The 26,325-nt window shown below is 41.9% G+C and overlaps 1 protein-coding gene across 2 annotated transcripts in view; it reads left to right on the top strand.

Moving 5' to 3' along the window:
- LOC137183128 (synaptotagmin-7-like) overlaps nt 1-23,594 on the top strand; it is a 32,318-nt gene extending 8,724 nt beyond the window's left edge. For both annotated transcript variants that reach the window (XM_067589936.1, XM_067589937.1), the window contains 6 exons: nt 7,764-7,866; nt 9,637-9,898; nt 11,330-11,499; nt 11,833-11,947; nt 12,626-12,825; nt 13,838-23,594. In XM_067589936.1, the coding sequence (XP_067446037.1) occupies nt 7,764-7,866; nt 9,637-9,898; nt 11,330-11,499; nt 11,833-11,947; nt 12,626-12,825; nt 13,838-13,942 (955 nt within the window). In that variant the 3' untranslated portion in view covers nt 13,943-23,594. The remainder of the gene's footprint in view (nt 1-7,763; nt 7,867-9,636; nt 9,899-11,329; nt 11,500-11,832; nt 11,948-12,625; nt 12,826-13,837) is intronic.
- The last annotated feature ends 2,731 nt before the right edge of the window (nt 23,595-26,325 follow it).

The following is a 26,325-nucleotide window of genomic DNA, read 5'->3' as shown; positions in this document are numbered from 1 at the left end:
AAGTTGGAGGTAAAAAAAACAAAACATTGAACTATAATGAAAGCTTTTGGATGTCTCAGCCCTTTAGTGAGCTCCTGTCTATCCCCGTCCTCTGCTGTAAACTAATTCCACTTGAGCCACTTATTGTTTTGTTTGTTTCATGATAAATGACAATCTCAAATGTATAATGAATGATTTAGCCACACTTTAATTGGTTGCTAAATTTAGAGGCTCAAATAAACGTCATAAATCTACAGTGTATTAGAAATGCAAGGTGTAAGCTTGCTGGGAGTTTATCATTCCCCGTGGTGTTAGTGCTGACTTCACAGATGTCTGACCATGATTTAATCAATCAAGCTCCTGGCATATTGCTCACTCTAAACGGGGCTCTTGAGCCTGCCTCGAGCCGGAGACAAAGCTGCACTTTCATTCTTCCCTCGCCCTCCACACCCCCCATGTATAGCTATATCATCGCAGTCTGTGTATTTACATCAAACATGTCCTTCATGTGCCCATCACTCATCTCCATATCTGCATCCCTTATGTTATACCTCATTAATTTATTAAACATAATTGAACATATGAGCAACATATCACTGGCAAATTATTTCAACCAAACATTAAGCGTCTGAAGCTAATGTGAATAGGTCATGTGACTCTCAAACGCTAACATCATCAGTGCTCACATCAAAGTGAAATCTCTCCACTCGTGATGAATAGCAAAGAGCTCTACACAAGAGATGCTGTATAGTATGTGGTGTTCTGCATTAGTGAAGCAGCCAGCAGTGGAAACTGTACTTAAGTGCAATTTTAGGTACTTGTACTTTAGATCACTATTTCCACTGTATGAAACATTAAACCTTAATCCATTGCAGTGATTTCCAGCCTTTTTGTCTTGGTCCCCTCACACACACAAAAAACAGTGTTGATTTGGGGCCCCTTATCATGAGTTGTTAGCAGTTCCACCAAATATTGATTTCCACTCTAACCTTCTTAAATGGTTTCATTTAAATAAGTGTTGTTTGAAGCCCAAATAGGTAAAATTATCCAATACTTCACAAAAATATCTATGATATATCTATCACACATAGATTCATCAGCATTAACAATCTAATAATAATGTAATTTACTTCTACTTTAATAATTTAAGTACATTTTGCTGATAATATTTCTGTATTTTCACTTAAAGATAACTTCTAAACATAAAAATATATAAAAAATATCAATTACCTCATTAGAATCTTTAAAATGACACACGTTAAACTCCAATTTAAGACGAGCACTTAAGAAACTCTCACCCCTCAGCAGATGAATGTGAAAACAGCCTTTTAGTCAAACTCTGCATGTTCATCATTCTGCACAGTGAAGCTCAAACATCCTAGTGAAATTAAAATGAGCAAACACATATTTGAGTGGAAGAGGACTTAAAGTAGGAGTTTTAATGCAGGACTGTTACTTAAAATGGAGTATTTTTACATTATTGTACCGTATTAATGAGTGGAGTAGAGTGCTTCTTCCACCACTGGAAACAGCAATACTCCTGGTTTTGCACTACAGTTAGCTAAAGAATATCAGTCATGGGAACATGTATGTAAAGTACTTAAGGGACAAACAACAACAGAGAGGCTTTTCATTTACCCTTCAGCAGTGTGTTAATGCGTCATTGTTGCTCGGCCATAGTTGAAGGCAAGCCATTCAAACACACTTCTATCCCCACTGGCCATGAGAAGGTGTTATAGTGCGTGATAGTCATTATGCTCCTTCACTGACCTTGCGTGTGCAATCTATGAGATAGAGGTGTTGTGCGTGACCATTTATTTACGAAGTGAGGCAGAGGCAGACTGACAGTTCGAACTGAACCATCCTTGGTAGAAGTGATAGAGACTTTCAAACCAAGGTAACACATTTTCATGAGAGAGAGAGAGCAGAGAGGGAGGGGATGTTGCACGATGAAATAGCAGAGGAACTCCGTCGGATTACAAAATTGTCTGTTGATTTGATTCTGGGGCCACACATGCTAAGATGTTTATATCCCGGGGATCCATAGGTTGTGGAGCTTAGAAAGCTTAATTAGGATGTTAGAGTGGCTCGTTAATGCCTCATTGATTTTCACTCATACAATTCTGTCGCGATTCAGTGAACCTATACTGTAGGTTCTCCTCCAGTGTTGCTATAAAGAGAGGCCATGAATCCCCGAGAGCTTTGAATCTAGATCTCTCTCTGAGCGGCAAGTGAACGGCCCAATGAGGACGGAGGCTCGGGACAGAAGAGGCGGGATGTATACTTGTGCCACATTAACATTCAATCCACTTGCCTGTGGTCCTTCAATTATTCATCCATGCATGTTACATCATTTTGTGTAAGCCAGTGGAGTTGTTTCTTGTTTTAGAATACATCTTCCAGATATTTATAGATATAGATGTATGTTTCTCTGCCTCAAAGAAGTAATGCGCTCAGTGAGATTCTCTGAGAGTCTGTTAATTGCCAACTGGGCTATATTGTGTCATAATTTATGAGCTTATTACATTGCTTAACTTGACATGAAAGGCAAAGACAAACAGCGGATGGCGGTTATGACCTTTTACCTAAATCAATATAAATGTGTGTTTATTTAACATGTGTTTGAGCTCTAACCACATTAGTCTGAGTAGGAGGAGTTTATCCTTTATGTGGTGGAGGATGGTGCATTTAGGCTATAGCATGTAATGCTAGGTCGTCCTGAGGTCACGTACATGTATAGAGAGTACCGTATACATTTTTAGTGGTTGTGTAGGGTCTTGTTTTTTCAGACAATAGAAGAAACCTCCTGTTACAATGCTTCCAGATAATATAATCTATGTGTGTTTGTACATAAACATGTAAACTGATTATGTTATGCTCTGCTAGTCTGACACAGTGCTCCTCCTGTGACAGGGGCTTTACAGGCCCGACTAATCAGCAGAGTCTTCAGGGGGCCTGGTTAAGACTGTCCCCGAGGCTTTGGCTCCCTGTGGCCACCGTGCTCATCCACATCATCACAGGGGGAATGCGGAGATGCATTCAGTTACATGCTAAAAGAGGGGGAGAAGTAAGGCGGAAAAAAAAAGTCACAAAGAGAGAGGAGGTAGGGGGGTGTATTCATACATCCATCCATCCATATGTCAGGGGAGGATGAGAGAAAATTCAGAGTGCAAATCCATCTTCCTTCCAAGAGAGCAATAGGGGGGAGTACTTATTGCATTCTGCACATCCATGCGTTATGCGGGGCTGAAGCCAGCCCTCTAGCCAGCAGGTACATCCTGGTACACATGCTCATCTCATACATCCACATAGATGGATGGCGTTTGGGGAGACAAGCTATTAGGAGCATTAACCTGGGACTCCTGTGTCCTGCCTCAGAACAGGTGGCACATCTGCAGCAGCCTCCACCTCAGAGGCAATCTATGAATTTAATCGGGATCCAAAACATTTGGTAGGCTCGTGTTTGCAAATTTAATGGACTTTTAAAATGTTTTGATGATTTCATATCGCTGAAATTGCCTTGAATATGTTTGTTAGTTTAATTGAGCTCTGAGACATGAATGCTAAATTGCAGAGTATTGGGAGGCCATAAAGGGAGGGAGGTAGGGCTCTGAATGGTTATAGATATGGTAAACACTAAGCTCATCTTTGGATTTGAAACTAATCATGTTTGCAATGCTCACAGTGTCTTTCAATATTTCAGAAGGCAACCATACAGGTTAAAAAACATCTGAAATACGGCTTCTAATAAAAGTAAAATAGACATAAAACAGTGTTTTAAAAAATCAGGACCAACATTTGGCACCATCTGAATCACTCGGTGGTTTTTCTATTTCCATTTGGAGTTCAGTGAAAGAAGCAGACACACAGAAGGCAGTATTTAGCACCTCCCTTGTTGCTTCTTCCTGAAATGGGATTTCAGTAAATGATGCTATTTTAGACTCATTTCCAGTTCCAACACGCAGGAAGTAATTAGTTAACAGTGAAAGCATCCATATTTATATATATATCGCTGCAGAATTTTTTTGGTCGTAGCCTGAGAAGTGAAGCAGCAGGGACGACTGGCTGACTCCAGTGTGAATGTACATGTGTTTCATGTGGATGATGAGTTATGTAAGCAGCGTCGTGCTTCGGCGCTGTGGTTCTGACTGTGTATGATCCTGGGAAGTATGCTGTGGCCCCAGAAGAATGATAGATCTAGTGGGCGGCTATGAAATTGAGCATAGACATTGAAATACATCACTTCATGGTCTCAGGCGAGCGTGCTTGTTTGAGTGTGACATGTTTGCAGAGGGGTGGGGAGTCTGAGTGTCTGAAAAAAAAAAAGGGAGGGGTGTGGGGGGTGGGGGTGCTGGGTTGGGCTTTCTTTCTCGCGTCTCTCTCCAGCCTAGAAGTGGAGTGTCTTTCCCCCCCCTCCCCCCTTCTTCGAGCTGCTGGCCCTCAGTCAGGTAACAAAACAGGATAGTATCACAGGACGGTGAAACCCAAAGTGGCCCTGCCTGCCTCCATATATGTGTTCATGTGAATGTGTGTGTCTGCGAGGCTCTCACCCGTACCTGTCATATATCCTATACCTTATCTTCTTTGTTCTCAGTGTGTTTGCCTGTTTGCTGCACTCCCTTCCAAACACACCCGTCCTTTGTGCCCACTCCCAACAACCTCTTGTCACACACACCCCAAACCCCCATATGTATGGTCTATGTTTCTAGAGCCGTTGCTATGCCAACAGCCCACTTTCTGTGCCTTAGCTGTGGGAGAATTTGATCTGAACTTGAGTCCACTCTGCCTCCCACTGGATACTGTAGACAACTGCAGGCTTCAAAACATCAATTTCCATATCAACCCCCAAGGGGTCAGACAGAAAAAGCATTGGCACCCAAATGTAGCAGTTGTAGTATTACCATCTGCCACAATTAATATTGCTTTTTTAGAGATTAAAAAAAAAACCTGAAATCAATCTTCATTTGCAATTCATGATACACTGTGCGATCTGGAGGAACTAAGTTATTTCCTGCAACAAATCTGCAGCCCCAGCCGCTTTGTTTAAACAGCCCGGAGGCAGCGCTGGAGCAGAGGACCACCTCAGGTGCTGTAGAGCAGGGCTGGTAGAAAGGCCATTCCCCTGGCTGCACTAGCTCTTACCTGAGAATGCACTGAACCCCTGAATGAAGCATGAAGGAGAATGAATAATTGAAGACGTTCACTCCCCCATCGATAGTTGGGAGGTGGAGGAGGAGGGAGGTGCCTTGCTTTACTTCAAACCGTAAGTCTCTCTCCTTGCTTTAGAGCTTCTTTTTTTTTAAGCTGATCCTCAGATCTTGGTTTAGTGTTGTACCCAGCCTTTTTCCTCTCCTCTCAAACTCGTTGCCTGCAGTTTAGACTCTGTGAAAAAAAAAAAAAACAGGCCCCTGAAAATGCAATTACCTCCCTTGGCAACTAATACAACTAACACCAATTGATGAATATTCCCTTCCCTTCTCGAAATGGTTAACATCCCTCCTTCCCCCCCGTCTCGCTCTGGTTCCTTTGCTGGTTGAAGTGATTGTCTGTTTGCTTGTCTTGTTTGCTTGCTTTTTCTGTCTGTCTATTTGTCAGTATATTTTCCCCGGTTCTGTCCTTGTCTTTTGCAAAAATGTACACATTATTGCATTCAACATTAAATTTCATCCAAATTTGCGGTTAAGAGTGCCCAACAAAAAGTACAACCACTGAAACATACATTCTCTCAGCGACAGAGAATGCTGGCCAGACAGACAGACTTTCTATGGGCTCCTTGTTTTTTGCCCGTCCAAGGCATTGCCTTCACTCTCTGAGTGACAACTACTTGCATATATTATATATGCACATGTAGCCAATGCCAGCTCGTGCTTTGGCTCCCTTGTCCCCAGTCCACACTTTTAGAGTGTTGCTAAATGGTTGGAAAATCAGGTTAGATTATAAAGTTACAGAAACTTATATAATTTGTAGTTATTAGTTCATTTCTAACAACACCCTCTTTTGTAACACTCTAAATGTGCATTTCCTATGTTCTTACTATTTGTCTCTTTTTGTGTTTTCAATGATATTATGTTTTTTGTGTGGTATATCTACGCCTTATTTCTCTTTCATACTATATCTCATCTATCGTTTATTTTGAGCTCTCCATGTAATGAACAATGGTTCTTGCTCTCTTTTTTCCTGGTGATCAATTGTATTTATTGTCTTTTTCTTTTCTTCTCTGTGCTCTTTTTCTCCCTTTAGCATGTTTGTCCCTTTTGTCTCCTGTTAGAGATATTGTGCGTGCATAGCTCTTTAATTTTGTCTCTTATTCTTTGATACTTATCAGACTGACCAAACTAAGCCTCTCTTGTGTTTCCAGGCTTTCCTTCCTTCATTCCCTATCTTTTCTTGCAGCTCTGTTTTTTCTCTCTAATGTGCTGGTGTTTGTAACAATCTCACTCTCTGTTTGGTTTTGGTTTTCGTAACCTCACTGTTCATGCTATTAATACTTGCTATCTCTTCTTATACAGATAAATAATTTTCAGCTTGCTTTTCTATTTCTCACATTCCTTGTTGAACCTTCTATTTTATCGACAGTCTTTATGATTTTTTTGTCCAGTGTGTGTCTGCAACTTCAGCATCCTCTCTGCTCATTTTGTTCCTGTTTCTCTGTGTTTCTGTTCTTGTTTTTCTTCTCTATTTACTGTTCATTTATTGCCTAACAGTGTTTTGCTGTTCAGTCTCTCCATGTGCCTTGACCAGTCATCTATGGAGTGCTGTGTGTCCAATGTGTCACATTACATTGGTCAGGACTTTTCGCATTTGGCTCTTTTCTTGTTCTATCTTTTCTCATGCTTTCTTTAATCTCATAATATTTATTCTCTTTTAATTTTTTGTCTTCTTTTACTATTTTCTTTTCTGTACACTTTGTGATTTTTCTTGTTTTCATGATGTATGAACATAGAGGTTTTTCTCCCAGAATGTTTGTCCCACTTTAACGTTATGTTTTCAATAATCCTCGTGTGAAGGAACTTAACTTAACATCTATTAACATTTGTACCAAAGTACCAGCTCTGCCATGGGAGATCTCTGCTCTCTCGTTTATGTTTTTATCAATATTTTGTTGTTTTTGATGCAGATTCCTCATAACTGATAGATTTAAACACACAAACACAAACTCTTCAACATCTGTGACATCAGCTGTCCTGTTAAACGTCTGGTCTTCTACATGTTGCTATACATGTCTGTCTACTGTATTTATAGTAACGTCATGTTGCTATACATGTCATTATACACGTGTGTCTCGTTAATGTCTTCAGAGCGAACAAGGGTCTCATGATAATTAATTGGCTTCTATCAAATTAAATTTAGCAGTTCTCTTTTGTGTTCTGTCTGAAAATGTGTTTGTTTACTTAGTGGAGGTAACTTCCTTGTTAGAGATATGGATGTTTGCCACACTGGGCATATGTATAGTCATCTCAGATTCCAAGTTTCATCAAACACAACTCACCGCATCAAATGCCCTCAGTTCTAGCGCCCGCTGTTAATCTGTGAAATCTTTGGCAGATTTTTTTTTGGCTTCGTTCATGATAGCTAGTGAAAGCACAATCGACTTTGAAGTGACATCTATCCAAAGCAAACTTGGACTCAATTGGTTGTTTCAGATAGGCAGTTTTCAAGCGCCAAACAGGTGGAGGTTGGACTCCCCGTGTGCTCAGACATTCTCTCTTTCGAGAGAAGAGTTAGCTTCTCAGTGCATGTCCTCACTGTTTTCCTCCTGGGTCAACCTATGTTTTTGCTTACAGGGGCAACAAGCCAGCTAACAGCCCCAAGGGCCAACCCCCTGATGCTGATGGTCACTCCTCCGTAACTGACCTGGCCAACTCTCTCACTGGAGACATGGTGATGGTAAGACCATCTGTCACCTATGCTGATGCTTTTTGGTCTGTTTCTCGTGGATTCAGCTTCTTGGTCCCATGACAATAACGATTACAGAACAAGAATTATTGATACTTTATGTGCTTGTCATCCTGTTTTGAAAATTATATATTCATTTGGGAAATAAATACATTTTAAAAAGAAGAAGAAGAAGAAATAAACATCAAACATCACAGCACGGTTTCCATTATATGTCATGTGACAAAACAGTCACATGGAATCTGTTATAATGTCCTCTTCCAATTATGTGGCACATATTTAGGACACAGTTTGATCATTTACAAGGAGAAGCAAACATGAACCCTCTGAATTATTAACCTAAGTAAGAGTCTATATTACCTAGCCTGTAAAATGGATATAAAAATGGAAAAGTAAGAACCGAACCCCCCCCCCCCCCCCCCCCCAAGCATGCTTTGTTACCAAACAGCCCTATAAACTGGGAGGAATGGTAATATACATACGTTACATAATTGTGTTTGATGTAAAGTCTTGCCTTTGGGGTGGTATGTACCCAATCCACTTACACCAGATATTTGTAAATTTATCTTCTATTCTGAGGACGTATGCCAGTGTGGGAGAACTTAAATGACCTGCACAAAGTCCTGACCTCAACCCAGACTAACACATTCAGGATGAACTTGGATGCCGTCTGTGGGCCAGATCTTCTCGCCCAACATTAGTGCCCAACCCCACTAATGCTCTTGTGGGTTTATGAGAGAAAATCCCTGCAGTCAGACACAAAACTCTTGTGCAAAGCCTTTTCAGAAGGTTAGAGGCTGTTACAACAGTTGATGAAAATGGTATAATGATGTTCAACAATCACATATGGGTATAAAGCTCAGGTGTCCGCATACTTTTGGCCTTTTAATCTATGAGGTAGGACTAGTGTTGCAGAATCATCGTCCATGCAAATGGTAGTTTGATTTAAAGCTGTATGCGGTTAGAGGAGAGCAATAATAGAAGAAAAAACACAGGCAGTTCCCACAGTAGCAATCAAGCGAGACAAGCCATCCAAGGCGACTCACAGTCTGCATGCAAACCACTCCTCAGGCTAGCCTTTTCAAAGTGTCAGTGAGGCTTTAGCACAAAATGGTCTTATGAGCTGTTGGTTGTCTTATCTCCCTCAAAGTCCTCAAAGGCTCGCTTCTAATCTATGCTATTGTAGGAGAGAGAGAAAAAGAGGCAGAAGGTTGAGCCACAGGGAAAAAAGAAATGACCATAAAGACAGCTACAAGTGCAGAATGCCAACCTTGAGCTGTGCTTCCCTGGCCGTTCTCTCCATGCCCCTCATGCAACGTCTCTCCTTCTCTCCTACTCCCTCTGTTTTTCCTCTCGCTCTCTCTTTCCCTCTGTCTGTCCGCTGCTTTCTATCAGATAGTGGCCTTTTAGTGCACAGCAGTGATAAAGCAGTCAGAGTGGCTGTGAGAGAGATGGGTGGTCTAAAGCTCCCCTATCTTCAATCTGAGCACCTCCTGCCTCTTAAGAACATTAGTAAGGAAATTAAACTCTCTCAGTCTTCTTAATGTCAGACCAATCTCTGCCTTTGAGCAGCTGCTTGAGTATGCCGTGATAGAAATGCAGTTCCAAAATCCCCTCCCTTCACAGCTTCTCTCAGTCAAGGTCTGTGTGCACGTGCATATGTCAGAGAGAGTGTGTGCCCTTGGATTTAACTTTTCTGTCTGAGTGGCTGCTGCTGCTGCATGTGTTTATATTTATATGATTGCGTTTGTGGCCCTGCAGCTGTCTCCAGGTTCAGAGGATGATGAAGGGCCCATCAGTGAGAAGCTGGGTCGGATCCAGTTCAGCATAGGCTACAGCTTTCAGAACACAACCCTCACTGTCAAAGTTCTCAGGGGCCAGGAGCTCCCAGCCAAGGACTTCTCTGGCACCTCAGACCCCTTCGTCAAAATCTACCTGCTGCCCGACAAGAAACACAAGCTGGAGACCAAGGTCAAGAGGAAGAACCTCAATCCCCACTGGAATGAAACCTTCCTGTTTGAGGGTCTGTGTTATTTCCTCTCAGATGCTTATCAAAGAGCTGTTTCAGTTGTTATGACACATTTTTTACATTGCATTTTGTTAAGCTGCCCAAGAGGGGGGGTCTCTTCTCGTCTGACTTTAATCTGGAATTTCTGATCCCCAGTTTTCTGCTAATTCTTTAACACAGAGCGCAGCCAATTTCTGTTTTTAGCCACGCTAGCAGCTCTAGGGATTACATGCATGTTGTCGTCCAGACTGAAACATCTCATGTATCAGATGGATTGCTGTGACATTTTGTACAGACATTCATGGTGCCCAGATGATGTATCCTAATCATCCCCTGATTTGACCTGTATCACCATCACAAGGGTGGCATTTGTGGTAGTATTGGATTGACTGTCATGTGGTTTGTTTCATGAGCCCCTCGGGATGATCTTTAACTACTTCAGTGAGCCCTTAACATTTCATCTGGCGCCATCATCAGGTGAAAAATTCACTTTGTCTAATACTTTGACCAAATACCTGCAAAACTGATGACATTCCCATCAGCCTCGGCTGTAAATTGTGTTTAATGCTAATCAGCAAATGTTAGCATGCTAACATGCTAAACGAAAGTGGTGAGCATGCTAACATCAGCACGTTGTCATTGTGAATATGTTAGCATGTTAACATTAACATTTTGCATTTTTCAGCCTGTAGCTGAGAGCAGCTACCTTGCTTGTGGTCCTCATTACTAGAACTTTGTTTAAGATTATAATTATATTTTTTAAATGTATTATTATCTTTGTGTTAGAATGAAGTGTTGCTGAACTGCATATTGAAAATGAAAGTCTAGTCACAAACAAGTACTGAATACTGCTAAATATTCATGGCAATGACAAAGAGTTGTTTCTCAAAACAAAATGAGCATTGTGGATGTTGTGTGAAAATTCACAAAGGTGTGAAATTGAAGCTAAACTTTTGAATTGATAAAACCTTGAGCTTAAGAAGCTGTTTTGTTAGAAAATAATCTTCTTGAGTGCTGCAAACCACAGATGTTTAGTAGCAGCGGTGCAGAGAGCAGTGAAGTGTCTCGACCCGATCTGAATTTGTTTCATTATGACCATTGTGTTTGGATGACGGTGCAGAGGTAAAATAGCCAATATAACATTCAGATGGCTCAAACATTTGCCAAAATTAGAACAATAGCCGGTGCTCTTGAAAAATGAATGAGATAGGTCTTTGTGACTAGAGTATTATGATCCCTCTCAGTCATTTGAGAGAGTGTTGGCTGGTCCTGCAGTTTTTAAAATGCACTTTGGCCTTTGCCAAATTCATCCCTGTTAGCACTGTGTAGATAATAGGTTTTTTACTGCCCTTTCTGCACTGTCAAGACTATGTGTCTTACCCTCTCAGTGTTGCTGTGTAACATGCCTTTCCTCAGCTCAGTGTTTTCTTTTTGTCTCTGTTTCAGGCTTCCCCTATGAAAAGGTTAGGGAGCGCACTCTTTACCTTCAGGTGTTGGACTACGACCGCTTCAGCAGGAATGACCCCATTGGAGAGGTGTCAATCCCCCTTAACAAGGTGGAACTGGGCCAGATAAAGACTTTCTGGAAGGAACTCAAGCCCTGCAGTGATGGCAGTGTAAGAGAGGGAGGGACGGCCGTCGGGGCGAATGATGACAAATCCAGTGTTTTTATTCAGATGTTGTTATTACAGTTTTATTAAGTCAAATGTGATGCCATTTGTTGACTACTTTCAGCATGTTAGCTTGATTGACGTGATATAAGGATGAGCAATGGGCTCAGTTAAGCCAGTCTGGTCACTTGGCACAAGAGGTTAGAGCAGAGAGGGCAGTGATGTAAGATTACATAACAAGCTAGTGAGTAATCTGGAGTTTGATATTGCCTGATGAAATCTGATATTAGACCAGATGATTCATTCTCCATTGTGTTCGTGTGTGTGTGTGTTCCTCAGGGGAGACGAGGAGACCTGCTGGTGTCTCTCTGCTATAATCCCACTGCCAACATCATCACTGTGAACATCATCAAAGCGCGCAATCTCAAAGCCATGGATATCGGGGGCACCTCAGGTAGAGATTCCTCATTGTTTGCTTAGTCTTCTCTCTCTCTAACCCTTGCTCACCAGTCAGAAGCCACCCCTCATGACTTTGGAGGCCCTGTGGCTTCACACACAGCTCTGTTTTCAAACATTTACTGACCTGTCCGTGCAGAGGACAGTTGCCGTCTGGCTCCCGAGCTGGGTCGCGTCATAGATAGCTGCGGCGGCAAGGTGACATCACATCAAGCATCTCTCCCTTGCCCTCTCTCTCTTTCCTTTTCTCTCTCTTCCTGTATATCTATGAGGATCTTCAGCCTCCCAGCTAAATCTGTGTCAGCTCAGTCTGGTGCTAGTTTTTTAAAAGTATCAGGTCTCACTGTGAAAAGCTTTCAGTGGCATATTTTTGTAAATTTACTGCTTCCTGGAGTAGTGAGAGCGGTGTCTGTTAGTATCACAGAATATGAAAATGCTCCAGAATTGGTAGTACAAATCCCAGGCCCTATTTCCATAAATACTTCCTCATTTGTATGTTTCCTAGCTCAGGGGATAAGTTGACCTTGAGCTCAAACTAAGTATCTGCTTCCCTGCTGCCTCCTCTGACTTTAACAATTAAGAGGGTAATTGCAAACCTGACCCCAAAAATCACCTTCCTTGGGCATCTTCATCCTGGCTCACACATAAACTGCTGCACTCTGTGCCCACATTGCAGATCCCTACGTTAAGGTGTGGCTGATGCACAAGGACAAGCGTGTAGAGAAGAAGAAGACAGTGACGATGAAGCGCTGTCTGAACCCCGTCTTCAATGAGTCGTTCCCCTTTGACGTGCCCGCCCATGTGCTGAGGGAGACCACCATCATCATCACCGTCATGGACAAGGACAGGCTCAGCCGCAACGACGTTATCGGCAAGGTAACGTCTGACAGGACTCTTTGTTGTTGTTGCCCTTGGTTACAACATATAAGACCCTTTCAGGCATGCATGCTGCAAGTGTCTGGCTAACTAGTTTTCAGTAGTAAAGTCAATGGGCATGTCAGAGCCAAGTATATTATTATATGTGGTTATACGTTACATTAGGAAAATACTTGTTAAGAAGTGGAACATCCACTTAGCTAAGGTGCTAATGTTAGTGTTAAGAGTAATAATTGTGGCCCTGTCCTGCTCTTTATTTGGTTTAAGGAAGTTGACACTCTGTGGCAGCAGCTACTGCCACACTTGCATGAAACATTTGCCAAACTCATCAATTATTTCTCATCCTTAAAGTGCTTGTACTTGTAAAATCAAAGCATAAACTGTCTAAAAATACAAACATTAATGCACTACTGGAAGTATTTTTTGTTGTAAGCATCCAAACCAACCAGGTGTTATTTTAAAATTAATAACATTTTAATTACATTTTTCAATGTGGCCTCTCTATTGCTATGTCTTATAAATGATAACTGACTGTAGCTGACTTTCTGTTACATGTAGCTTTAGCTGTGGTTTTTTAGCATTATATCATGTGTGCAGCCATCACGTGAATATTTAAGACCCTTTTACAGTAAGTAAGGAGGGCAGCTTACTTAACAGCCAATTAAGGCTTCAACGGCATAATACGTTTTAAAATCCGTTAAATCAAATCAATCAAATCAAATTTATTTATAAAGCGCATTTAAAAACAACAATTGACCAAAGTGCTGTACAATGATGATAACAAAGGCCATGAAAAACACAATAAAGACATAAAGGCCGGTCTAACAGACAAAGAGACATTTCTTGGTTTTAACACAACGAGTTATAGTGCAAACATTGTGTCTCTTTCTGTAAAGGTCCTGTCATGACTGAATGATGTCGGGAATATTGTTGTAAAACCCACCCATGTCTGATTGACAAAAGGTCATCACTTTAACAGAGAATCATCCCTTCTCTTGCTCTCTTCTCTCAGATCTACCTATCATGGAAGAGTGGACCAGCGGAGGTGAAGCACTGGAAAGACATGCTTGCTCGGCCGCGTACTAACGTCGCCCAGTGGCACGCTCTCAAGGCCTGATCGCACCTCCCAGCTTCCTCCATGGCCCCTTCCTGTCTCCTATCTTCCCCCCGTCCCTCCCCTCCTCCCACTCCCGTCCTTATGCACAAGACTGACTTGCTGCCAGGCTGTGAAACACGGGTACAATTAGCCATCTGCTCTCTTAAACCTTTAAACTCTTTTTCTCTTTTCTTTCAAAATCTCTATCCCTCTCCAACTCTTCATTCTTCTTCTGTTCCTCCTCTCATACGGCCGTGTCTTAATTTCAGTGTCTTACCACTTTGCCAATGGTCCCCCTGTTTCTGACTGTCTGTATGTCTGTCTGTCCTTATGCACTTTGCCTGTGGAGGTCTGATATTCTGTTTCTTTGTCGACCCCTTGGTTCTGAACTGCGCTGCAGCCCCTGACCCATCGAAGGTGCCAGTCCCGTGGGATCACAGAGAATCTTAAGTAATGATCTAATCTCATATAATCCTATTGTATGACTATTCCAGGTACACAATACTATACAGTATGTACTATATGTACATAAACATTAATATATTAGGCATATAGATTGGCAGAACTCCCCTATACACATGACTAATATACAGTATGTTATCCATAGCCAGTCTGCTGTTACCCATCTCTCCTGTCTCTTCATTTGTTGGCGCTTCCTTGTCATCTGTCTCAAGTGTACTATATTCTCTCCCCCATGTCAGTCCTCCCTCCTTTTACTCAAAAGTAGTTTAATGTTCAGCTGAAGTTGTCGAAAGCAATCAATACTCGGTTCGTGATGAAACCAGCTGAACTCAAGATGGAATTGTTGATACTGCTGTGTCTCCCTCCCTCCTCTTTTTTTTTCTTCTCTGGACTCTTCTCTCTTTCATTTTCTCCTTATTGTTCCCTCTTTCTCTTCCTCTGGCACAATATTAGTGAACCCCCCCCCTGCCTTTCTGGACCCCGCCCCTTGTCGTCTGTGTGCTGTGGGTGCTGTGCTGTAGCTCCAACAAAAATAGAGATTAAAAAATATATATATATAAACTGAACTTTCCGAAGCTGGGAAAGCAGGAACACAATAAACTCATGAAATGGATCGCTCCTGATTTTTCCAGACAAAAAGCCCTGACATGGAGAGAGAAAAAAGAAGATGAAAAAAAAACAAAAAAACCCACAACAAATCCCCCGTGATACGATGATGTCATTTTTCACAGCATCACCAACTGAGGAAACCAATTTAAAATCTTCTTCCAATGTTAAGATGAAAACAGAACCAAAAAGCAAAGTTTGTGCTGTTTGTGCACACTTCTGTCTGTTTATTGATGCTCTGAATTCTTCGTACTGCCCTGTGCTTTTGTTTTGCCCTGTTGATGGAGGTTGATCTCCAAAAATTGCTCGACCTTTCCACCAGACTGTGTGGTGTGCTGTGCTAACGTGTGCCTGTTGCTGTGTGTGTGTGTGTGTGTGTGTGTGTGTGTGTGTGTGTGTGTGTGTGTGTGTGTGTGTGTGTGTATGTGTGCATGTTCACAGGAGCAACACAATTCTGACTCGGCAGAAATCTTCTTCTCTTTTCTCTTTCTCATCTTGCGCTCTTCTTGCTCTTCTTACTGCCATTGTTTCCCCATCCTCCTTTACTGCCCTGACTTCTGAACGAGGGTACGGGGAAGTTCTATCTGCACTTTTTGAAAATGTAATAACAATAATGATGATGATAGTTTTGATGATGATTATAGTACTGATGAAAATTAAGGGAGGAGTATCTGGAAGGGTGAGCAGCAGTTGGGGAGAGGCTACGTCTGCTCTGTGATTTCAGGGTTTGGAGATGAAGGAGAGGACACAGAGGATGGATGTAGGGCTCTCATCCTCCTCTTTTTGTTCCTCTTATTTTTCCCAACGTACCTGTGTACACGTATGTGTGTGTATGATTCCTGGTGGCAGGCTGCTAATGTCTGAAATGTCAGGTCGGGACGGAGAGATCGCACAGACGTCTACTCTTTCTCAGTGTATTCTCTACTGTAACTGTCTGTGTTTTGACATTCATAAAATCCCGTGAAGCGTAATCCTGTCAATTAGTCAGGATTTTTTACTGCCGCAGCTTAGTTTTTACTTCTAAATTAGGATCCACCTAGTTCCTCTAAATGAGGAAACATCTCTGCTTATGTCAATACAGCTTCCTAATACTGGCCCGTCAAAATCTGTGCACTCCACAGTGTATTTTTTTTTCCATTATCATGCAATAATTTGTTAGTGTCTCACACTTTTTACACTTAATTTGATTTAAGCCAACATGTTCACCACAAGAGAAATTGAAGAAATGTGTAATTGTGGCTCAATCTGCACCAGGTTAGTCCTCGCCTTGTTTCTCTCTAAGCCAGTCTGGGCAGCACACTGTGCTGTTAGTGTGTTCTGGGCAGTGTGTTTCATGTGAGACTCGGTGCTGGCTGCTGCGATGCGCTGATCCAGTCCAGCACCCTTCAGAACAATTGGCCAACCGTGGAACAGGGCCCACTGTTTTGACAGCCACTGCCTGCAGTGTCACAGCACATTACACTCCCATTAGGTGGTCAGAAAAGAGCAATATCTCCTTCCTTGGACCTGGGAAACACACTATTTTCAGAGATAATTTTAGCTAAGAATAATACAAATCACGGAGTGCTCTCATTAATAACCATGAAAATGATGGACAGGGATAAAGGGTCGTCAGCGAAAATGAAGAAAATAATCAGTAGGCGACCGCTGCTGGAGCTGTGATTTCCAAATGTGGTTTGAATATACAGGTGTGCAGGTGATGAGTCAACACAATACCTCTGCCATTACCTTTCGCCAAGATTACACGTTGCTCAAGGAGTGATAAATTACCATGCTACAGTGGTTTACAAAGCTTAGTCATCAGAGACCCTGTAAACTGGGGAATATGGCATTATTTTTAGTAACATGAGACACAGTGTGATGCCTCTGAGGCAGAAAGGCTACAGGGTTGGGCTTTCAAAACTTACAGTACACCACTGAGTGCTTTTATTTCCTTAAATGCAAATCCAATTTATTCTTGATATCCATTTTAAAGGACATCAGCCTTTGGACTGTCATCAAATAATTAACCAGTAAAACTTGAATACACCCTTAGGACAAAGACAGAAGGTTACTGAGCTTACTGACATAGTGAAACGCTGCCAACAATTCTGAGTAACCTCTGTGGTGTAGATCTGATAGGAAAATGTGTGTTAATGTATTGTAGGAAACAAAATGTACCCACAAGAGAATATTTACTCTAACATATCTAGTTTAAACCAAGGGACTATTCATGCTCAAGGTCACAAAGTTAAAAATGTCAAGAAAATAATTATTCAGATTGTAATATCAGCTGCAGTTTCATAAGTTTCAACATAATAAGTTGTTTACTTTAGGAAACACAGTGAATCAAAACATATAATTCATGACAGAGTATCCAGAAAGTTGCACACTCCATAAAATAACCAAAAGTCCCAAACATTATGTTCTCTCATTGCCAGCAGTCAAACAGCAGCACCATTAAAATGGATTGTAAGCTCAGAGCCAAACAGTATAAAGGAGAAAGCAATTTCCAAATCCCAGTTTTATTATACTGCCACCTGTCTCACACCTCCAAAACTTATTGGGTTTTTTTGGCACCAACCCTGTCTGCAATGACCTTCAACAATCCTGAGCTCATGAATACAGCGTGGCAGGGTTGCAGATGCTCCCAGTCAAGAGTTTTTCCAGCCCACTCCACTCAGAGTAGTTGTTCTCTTTGTGTACTGGCTCAGCGCTGTCTTCCATCATTGCTGCATTCCCTGGCAGAGCCAACTGGTAGCTGCAGGTGTGGATAATTACTGTTTGATCACAAAGGTTTAATTCAAGACGACAGACACGGCCAACACTGCCCACAACTTTGCTACAGAATAAAAGCTTTTATAACTGACTTTTTATTAATGCAAATTACATTTTTGCCTAGTTTATTTTATATTTATTTGTTTACTGTTCACTCTGAAGGCTATTGGAACACTTTTTAATGAATATTTTCAAGTTTTCTGCAAAATTCTTTAACCTCAAACCAATGAGTATTTTTAGCTACACTAGTGGCACAGCAAGGACCTGCAGGCATGGTGATGTCTGTCTGTCGGACGGTCAGTCTACCACTTTGGTCGATTGAAATAGCTAAACAACCAATGGATGGATTGTCTTGAGTAAGTACAGATATCCATGGTGCCCAGACGATGAATCCTACTGACTTTGGTGATCCCCTGACCTTTTCTCTAGCGCCCCCAGCAGGTCAAAGTTTTCACTTATCTAGTGAATGTTCCCTACATACACTGGATGGATTGGTCCCATTGGTTTCCAGAATATGTATCCCTGTGACTTTGGTGATCTCCTGAACTTTCCTCTACCAAAACCATGAGGTTCTCATTTATGGCTTTGAGTTGAATGTCTCAACAATTATTGGATGGATTGTGAAGAAATTTGGTACAAATATTCATGATATCTAGAGGATAAATTGTAGCAACTTTGATTGGGTCAAAACTTAAACTTGTCCACTACTACTGTATGATTTGTGACCTAATACCTGCAAAACTAATGACCCTTTCCCATGCTAACATGCTAAACTAAGATGGTGAATGTGGTAAACATGTTATTATAGCATTGTTAGAATGCTTACATTAGCATTTAGCAGCGTCACAGAGTTATGACCATGGCTGTAGAGCTTTAGTCTCATTTCATACCTGCTGAAACAGAAATGCATGCATTGGCTCGGTCATGTAGTGCGAATGGATGATGGCCGGTCTCCTCTACACAGAATTAGTACAGGGAAAACTTCCCACAGTCAGATCCTAACTGCGCTACAAAGATGTCTGCAAGAGAGACCTGAAAGCCTTGAGAGTCGACCTAAACACCTGGGAAGCCATAGCCTCAGATTGAACAGCTTGGAGACAGATGGTGCAGAAAGGCCTCTCCATGTTTGAAGAGACACTTGCCCAGCAGTCTGAGGCAAAGAGACTAAGGAGAAAGGCCAAAAACCAGACGGATAGATCAGAATCAAGCTTCACTTGTGCCCAGTGTGGGAGGGACTGTCACTCCCATATTGGCATGTCCGGCCACACCCAACGCTGCACCAGAATCACCGTCCATAGTGCAACTCCGTAGTCTTCCAAGACTGACAGATGCCTACGACTACTATCAGTCTGTACAGTTGGATATAGTGACGGAGAAGATCCATCTCCTGGACTCATGTCTTCTCTGAGATGTTTATTCATAGGTGTGTCCCCCCAAATTCATCATTGTCGCCAGCAGCCTTCAGTTCTCTGTTTACTTTGTAAATAACTGGAAGCTTTATTGGCTGAAGAGGTCACACCTGTTTGCTAAGGGATTAGCAAGATATTCCTCTGAGCCTGATGATATTGTTTGTCCTTGTCATACTCTCAGCCCCTTCCTTATTCTTCGACACTTTTCCTTGATGGATATGGCTTTCTTGAGATGAGCGTCAATGACTCACTCTGTTGGAAAGGTGCCTGCTTTGCTGTAGTTTGTGCAATATTAAATTAAGAGTACACTGTGCTTTATGTCTTGGAGAACTTTAGGTGTGCGTGTGGATTAAAATCAGGCTGTAGTAATCTCATCCTAGAGGGACTGCAGTTGATGTTTTATTCTGCTGAATCATATTATGATGGCTGAGTCAGCCCAGAAGTCTGCTGGGTCACCTTTGTCATTTGTCCAGTCAGTCCCTGCGTGAGTCTCGCCCTGCACAGACAGACTTTGCCTCCCCGAACTCACCCTTTCAATTGTTTTAAGCATTTGGTGAAAACCAATGTGACTTCTCCCAATCAGGGTTCAAGTAAGCATTATTTGAATGGTAACAAAATTAATATGAAAAACAATAATGAGTAATAATATCTTTTTTCTTTTTTGTTCACATTTGACTGTTGGTCAGTGTGTATGTATGTGTGTGCTTGGTGTTCTTGTGTTGGGTTTATTTCTTTACAAAAACGTGATAAGAAAAATCCTTCTGTTTTTGAAAACTTTATGTAAATATCGTTGGTGAAAATTAACATTTGTTGTACGCCGAGTTTTCATTTGTCACTTGAACTGATGAAGAAAACAATGATATTCATGATAACAGTGGTGATGTTGATGATGCTGAAGCTGATTATACCTGCCCTTCTTGAATAAGGGCTTTTGATGTCCGCTGTATTTTTGTTGGAGGTGTCGTGAGGTCGGAGCAAGAGAAACAAAAGGAAGGAGTGATACCCAACACATCCCAGGCCCACTGTAGCAACACTGCCATATACCTTTACCCCAACCCCCTCCCCCACACACCTCCAGGAAATAGACTGAGTGACACGTGGCGCAAACCCATTGTAGCCTGTGCTACTTCTGCCATAAAACATTCTTTGTATTTTTATTACAAACATCAAAAACAGAGAGCTCCCTGGCTGTGTGAGACGACTGCTCACCTCCCTGTGGAGTCACTCTGCCCGCTCGCTTGGCATTACATCTCGCCCTGTCTGCTTATAGGCTTGGGGATTTACTGTAATGCCATTGTGTTAGACGGGATTGGCCTTGTACTGACACTGATGATGCCTTCCTCATTGAATTTGGAGTCATTATTGCTCTGCGGGAGGCCATGCTGTGTATGGGGATGGGCATGTATGGAGGAGGGAGTAGATTCCAAAGGAAGGACGCACACCATCCATCTGTCTGACCCTGTAAAGACAAATTGAGTGCTTGTGATTCAGCCTCTTATTTGGGGTTAGACTCATGATTAAGCACAACTGACTGATGTGAACTCGCTACATGATAGTCTTGTCTCTTGCTTAGTCAGATATTTGTAAGAACTCTCAAACTCCAGGACATGCAGCAAGAAAAACCAAGGATTAGCGCAGGAGCCAAACTGTAAACGCCCATATGGCAGACTTTGTGGAAATAAGGGTTCTTAATCATAAAAAAAAATGTCAGGGAGAACAAGATTGATCTTTCCAAATGTTCAAAATGTGCCCTGTGCCTTTTTTGACAGCCCACTGCTGCATCCCAAAAATAAAACAGACAGGGCTGCAATCCAGTTATTTTCACTGCAGGTGTCTGTACGCCCACTTCCCTAATTTTCCATATGCCATAGCCTTATGTATCTGTCTGGGCCTGTGCACAGTGCAGGGATGGAGCTTATCAGGTTCGTATTACTTTTAGGACTGTCTCCGCCACAGACATGATACGGTACAGCAGATACTCCCAGCAGCCGTCTGCAGGAAGGACAGTGGATACAGTCCTGCCTTCGTTTGTAATACCATCCTTTAGAGGGAGTCCCATAGGGAACCAGAAAACACACACACACACACACACAATCTGTCGTTTATCGATGCACTGAAAATAAATTTTGCCTATTTTCCCTAAATCCAGATTCTTCAGAATACTTTTCTTTCCTTGCTGGTTGATAAACGACTTGTAAATAGACTTTGTGATTTAGTTAGAGCAGCCTCTAACTCCTGCCATAATATGGACTTTTCCGATCAGGTAGGTAATAAGCAATACACTTAATTGATCTAATGCCATACACTGAAATATTACTTACCTAGTCTGATGGCAACTCCTTCGCATTAGGGATGTCGAGGGTAACACTCCTGTTTCTTCACCTCCTTTCTCAACTTGCCATGGCTCACCTCTTCAACAAAGAGTGCTCTAACTTAAAACACACAATTGTGATGTGTACAATCTAATTTAATGTATTTATTTATGTATTTTTGCCAACTTTGTATAGTGTATAAATATCTATAAATATATGAAAAATGACAGTACTGTATAGATTTTAGCTGCCTGGTAAGGTTAATAGTATATACTTGGTAGACTAAAAGAAAAAGCGTAGAGCTGTTCAAAAGCCAGTTATTGAGAAAATGCTTTCTGTAAAACCTGGTGCCACTGGCTCTTTTTATATTCTAGGTTTTGTTTCTGGTTTATTTTTTTATTATAGCCAGTGGGATCCAAAGTGTGTGTTGTTCTTCTTTTCGTCCGTTTGTTTGTTAATTGGTTTGTTTGTTGTTTTTTCCTCGGCAAGACACAGCGAGGTTCTGGCAGCCAGGAGAGTGCAGTGGAACGCAGACTGGGACCCTGTGCTGTAGTGTGTGTGTGTGTGTTAGGTGTGTGTCCGTCCATGGTAGTGCTAGTGCTCTCTGTGCAGTGCCTCCCTCCCTCGTCCCTCCTCCCTCTCTCTGATGTAGTTTGTCATGTGACGCAGTGTGTGTTAAGGTGCAGGATGACTGTGTTAGCTGAAGCTGGCAGATGCCCTCTCTCTCTCTCTCTGTCTCTCTCTCTTTCTCCACGTGTCCACTCTGCTTCTTCATTACAACGCTTCATTTTAATCCTCCACCAAGTATAGATTTCCACTTCCTCCGCTCGATTGTTCATTTACTCTCCCATTCAGCTGGTAATGCATACACCACCAGAGTCTAATTTCCCAGTAATCCATGCTTCCTCATCTATCCGTGATTCTTTGTCCATTAGCAGCTCTCATTCTTCACCCACCACATTACTGTAGTGCACCTTGTTTTTCCTATCCTCTGTGGACCTGAGAATGATTTAGCACAAAAAAAAGAGAGGAGCCACACACCTCATCCCTGGTCATGTTTTTTCTCATTATGGTTCGACCACTGAGATGGAGGCTTATCCTCCTCTCTATACCAACAGAGAGGAGAAGGGCAGCTGTCAACACAGCGCGCACAAACACAAAGCAGCCATATTCAGAAAGTCAAGCACAGACCTGTGATTCTAATCTATGTTGTGGTGGCTTCACTGCCACCCCGTTTGTAGCAAGAGCAAAGAGAATAGCCTTAAAGATCGGACCAACTACACAAAAAAGTAGTGGGATGTGTGCATTTGTAGTGGACAATTATTACCTTCCCTTTCCCACACCAAATTTATTACTCAGTATTCCGATGTGTTGCTTGGTTGCTCTGTACATATCTGTGTAGTACTTCTGTTGATGTCCCTGTGTTAGGATAGTGACGGGTTCTTACTGGGCTGCCTCCACAGACGTCCTCTCCCTCCTGCTCCGTCTCATTTCCTCAAACTTAAAACTTCAAACATTCCATCTAAATCTCAAGTGAGCGACATTTTAAAAGATGATTAGATTTTTTCACGTAGGCTGGGAGTAAAACTGCAGAGGGACTGAAGCACAGACAATTCCACTGGAGCCATGATAATAACCAAGACGTCTTGTCTGTGTTCACGTCACTCTGAGAAAATCAAACCCACAACTGACAGCACACTCACATGAGCCTCGCTTCTCCTCCATACCCGCCCCCGCGCTGATCTCACCTGGCAGCCCCCCCCCCCCTCAAGAGGTCACTGGGTCACCGACTGGCTTGAGGAGCCACTGACCTCCTGGGGGGATGAACCAGGTGAGTTAGGTGAGGAGGTGGGAGAGCCCAGGGAGGCAGAGAGGCCTGTCGCTGTGCGTCACATCCTAGGTGAGAAGAGAAGGGACTGAGGGCGTCTTGAGGTCACACCCAGTAGCACTTTGGTTTTGCGTTCCATGTTTTTTTAGCCTCTCCTGTTTTTTGGCCGAGCGGACTGTGATCTTACTGTTTGATTTTCTCGTTCTCCTCCACCCATCAGTGTTACAGAGTGTGTTGGGTGGATGGAGCCATGGAGCTGAGCTCTGATTTTGTTCCATATTAAAGAATCATTTTTACTACACCTGTGTCCAGAGACTCATTGGTCTTTCTTACTGGTTATATAAAGAGTGATAGCTACTATCACTGAAGTAGGGTTGCGACTAACCATTATTTTCATTATTGATTTATCTGCCCAAATACTTTGTTGAATAATCAGTTCATTTGATTTATAAAATGTCATAAAATTGTGAGAAAAAAATATTCTCATTTGCCACTATGTATGACAAAGAAATGTAAAGAGGGTTAGAGGGTTCAACCAATAAAGTTTGGACATTTTTCCTTTAAAAATGACACAAGGGATTATTTGATTATCACGTGTTTTCTGTTGGTCAGCTGATTGATTAATTGACTAATCATTTCAGCTTTACACTGTAGGTTTACTGCATAGAATAACATATGTGGACAACCATAAAACATCTCATTCCAAAACAATGGCCATTAATCTGCTGCGATAACAGCCCCCACTCTTGTGGGAAGGCTCTCCACAAGACTTTAGCCCCCACACCACAAGACCATTAGTGAAGCCTAGGCTGCAACAAATGATTATTTTCATTATAGATTAATTTTTAAAATATTTTCTCGATTAATTGATTAGTTGTTTGGTCCACAAAATGTCAGAAAATGCAGAAAATGTCGATCAGTGTTTCCCAAAGCCCAAGAGGACATCCTCAAATGTTCTCTTCTGTCTCAACCAACAGTCCACACCTCAAAGATATTCAGTTTACTGTCATGAAACACTAAAGAAACCATAACATTCACATTTGAGAAGCTGAAATCAGAGAATTTTGACATTTGTTCCTTAAAAAAAAGATGATGATGATTAATTGATCATCAAAATAGTTACTCAACTAATCGTTGCAGCTCTAGTGAGGTCCAACACTGATGTTATAAAGCTGGGCTCGCAGTCTGTGTTCTGATTAATCCCAAAGGTGTTGGATGGGGTTAAGGTCAGGTCTCTGTGCAGACCAGTCACGTTCTTCCACACACTTCCAAACAGGGAAAAAGATTTCTTCATGAACCTGGTCTGTTTGTGGGAACAGTGTCATGTTGAAATAGGAAAGGGCCTTCCCCAAACTGTTGCCACAATGTTGAAAGCACTCTGTCTTTCTAAAATATTGTATGTTGTAGCATTAAGATTTCCTATAGTTGAAACAAAGGCACTTAGCCCAAAAACATGTTAAAAAACAGTCCCAGAAGACCAAAAGAGTGTCCACATACTTGTGGCCAAATTATGTGCCTTCTAATGGTTTTGTAACTTTTAATTTAAAAATTGGACACACATACGGGTACAGTGTAATTAAACTGCCAGATAAATAATTAGAAACTGTAATGACACCGTTCCGATTGAACATGTAGGCTACCATCATTTGCTGATTGAGACGGCAATTTGCAAAGGTTGTTTCTGCCTTTGAGAGCAATTAAACATGTATAGAGAAAAGCTTCTGCACCGAGCAACACATTAGTCAGCATGAAGGTAAATGAATCACGAAGCTACATGCTACACTTTGAAGGAATTTTTCATCCCAACGCTGAAGCTTAATTAGCTTCAGCATTGTTCATACAGTTTGGTTCACTTGACATTTTGCAGTCAGCTCAACAGCTGCGTGCGTGATTCAGGTTCAATCCATCAAACATATAATTGCATAAACATTCCAGACATTTCTTGCAACATCAGTGATAGTGGAATAGATTTTATCCCCCTCTGCTTATCACAGTCTGCCTCCTTAGCATTACAGGCACCAAGGCGGGCTGCAACTCAAAATGGAAAAAGATGACAATGCAATTTACTCCAAACCGTCTGTGCCAGATTTGCCTATTAAGTACAGAAGTCAAAAAAGGAAGCAGGAAGGAGATAAGACTCAAAACAGTGAGGCGGTGAAGCAGAGAGAGCACCTCTGAGACCTGACACACAAAGAAGGGTCTTAGCGCCTGAGCTGTCTCTTTGTGTCTCCCCAAATATTAATTCCATAGTATTCTATGGCAGACATAGAAACAGGTTACTGAACTGAAAGAGAAACCGTCGAGATTCTCCTCCCAGAGCAGGAGAGTATCAGGAGCAGAGAGTTGGGCAGGAAACACAGACGAGCACTGAGCCAGCCAAGCTCCTGCAGACAGGGGCCGAGGTTTCGTCCCTCCCTGAACTACAACAGACGGCTGCAGGCGAGCCAAGCGCATCAACTCGACGGGAGACCCTTGCTTGCATCACCTTCGTCTATTTTTAGAACCACTGCACCCACCTTTTTTCATCTTTTTAAGCTCCCTCTGTATTCTAAGTGTTGTCTCAAGTGCAAACTGTTGCACAACATGCAGATTTTTTTTTCCTTTATATTCAGTATTTCTGCTACTTTGATCAAGAGGCTGGATCAAAACTGCCTACAGCACAGTCATGTTAAATGTGAATTATGCAGATGCAGAACAAACACAGATTGCTGTGTTGCATGAACAATCACGTGCAGAGGAGGGCTGAGAAGTGTTTTCATTTCAAACAGAGTACAGCAGGTGCTTCCACTGATCAGTTCTTCCTCTCTGGCTCAAGTTATTCTAATAAGTGAAATCATCTGGTCTAATCTTTGACTGGAATGAAAATAGGACCCTGGTCTATTCTAGCTGTATGGATTCCTGTGAATTTATAATTAGAAATGCCAATAATGTGCACATTGTGTTTAAGAGAAAAGAAGCAGGAAATGAGACTGTCAGTTTCAATGATGCAGGCGTTTCCCTGTAGTTATGTTTTCTTTTTTTTTCTTTTTT

The sequence above is a fragment of the Thunnus thynnus genome, chromosome 5, assembly GCF_963924715.1.
Source record: "Thunnus thynnus chromosome 5, fThuThy2.1, whole genome shotgun sequence".
NCBI lineage: Eukaryota > Metazoa > Chordata > Actinopteri > Scombriformes > Scombridae > Thunnus > Thunnus thynnus.
Note: the sequence above shows the minus strand (reverse complement) of the source record. Positions and strands in the feature narration are given on the sequence as shown.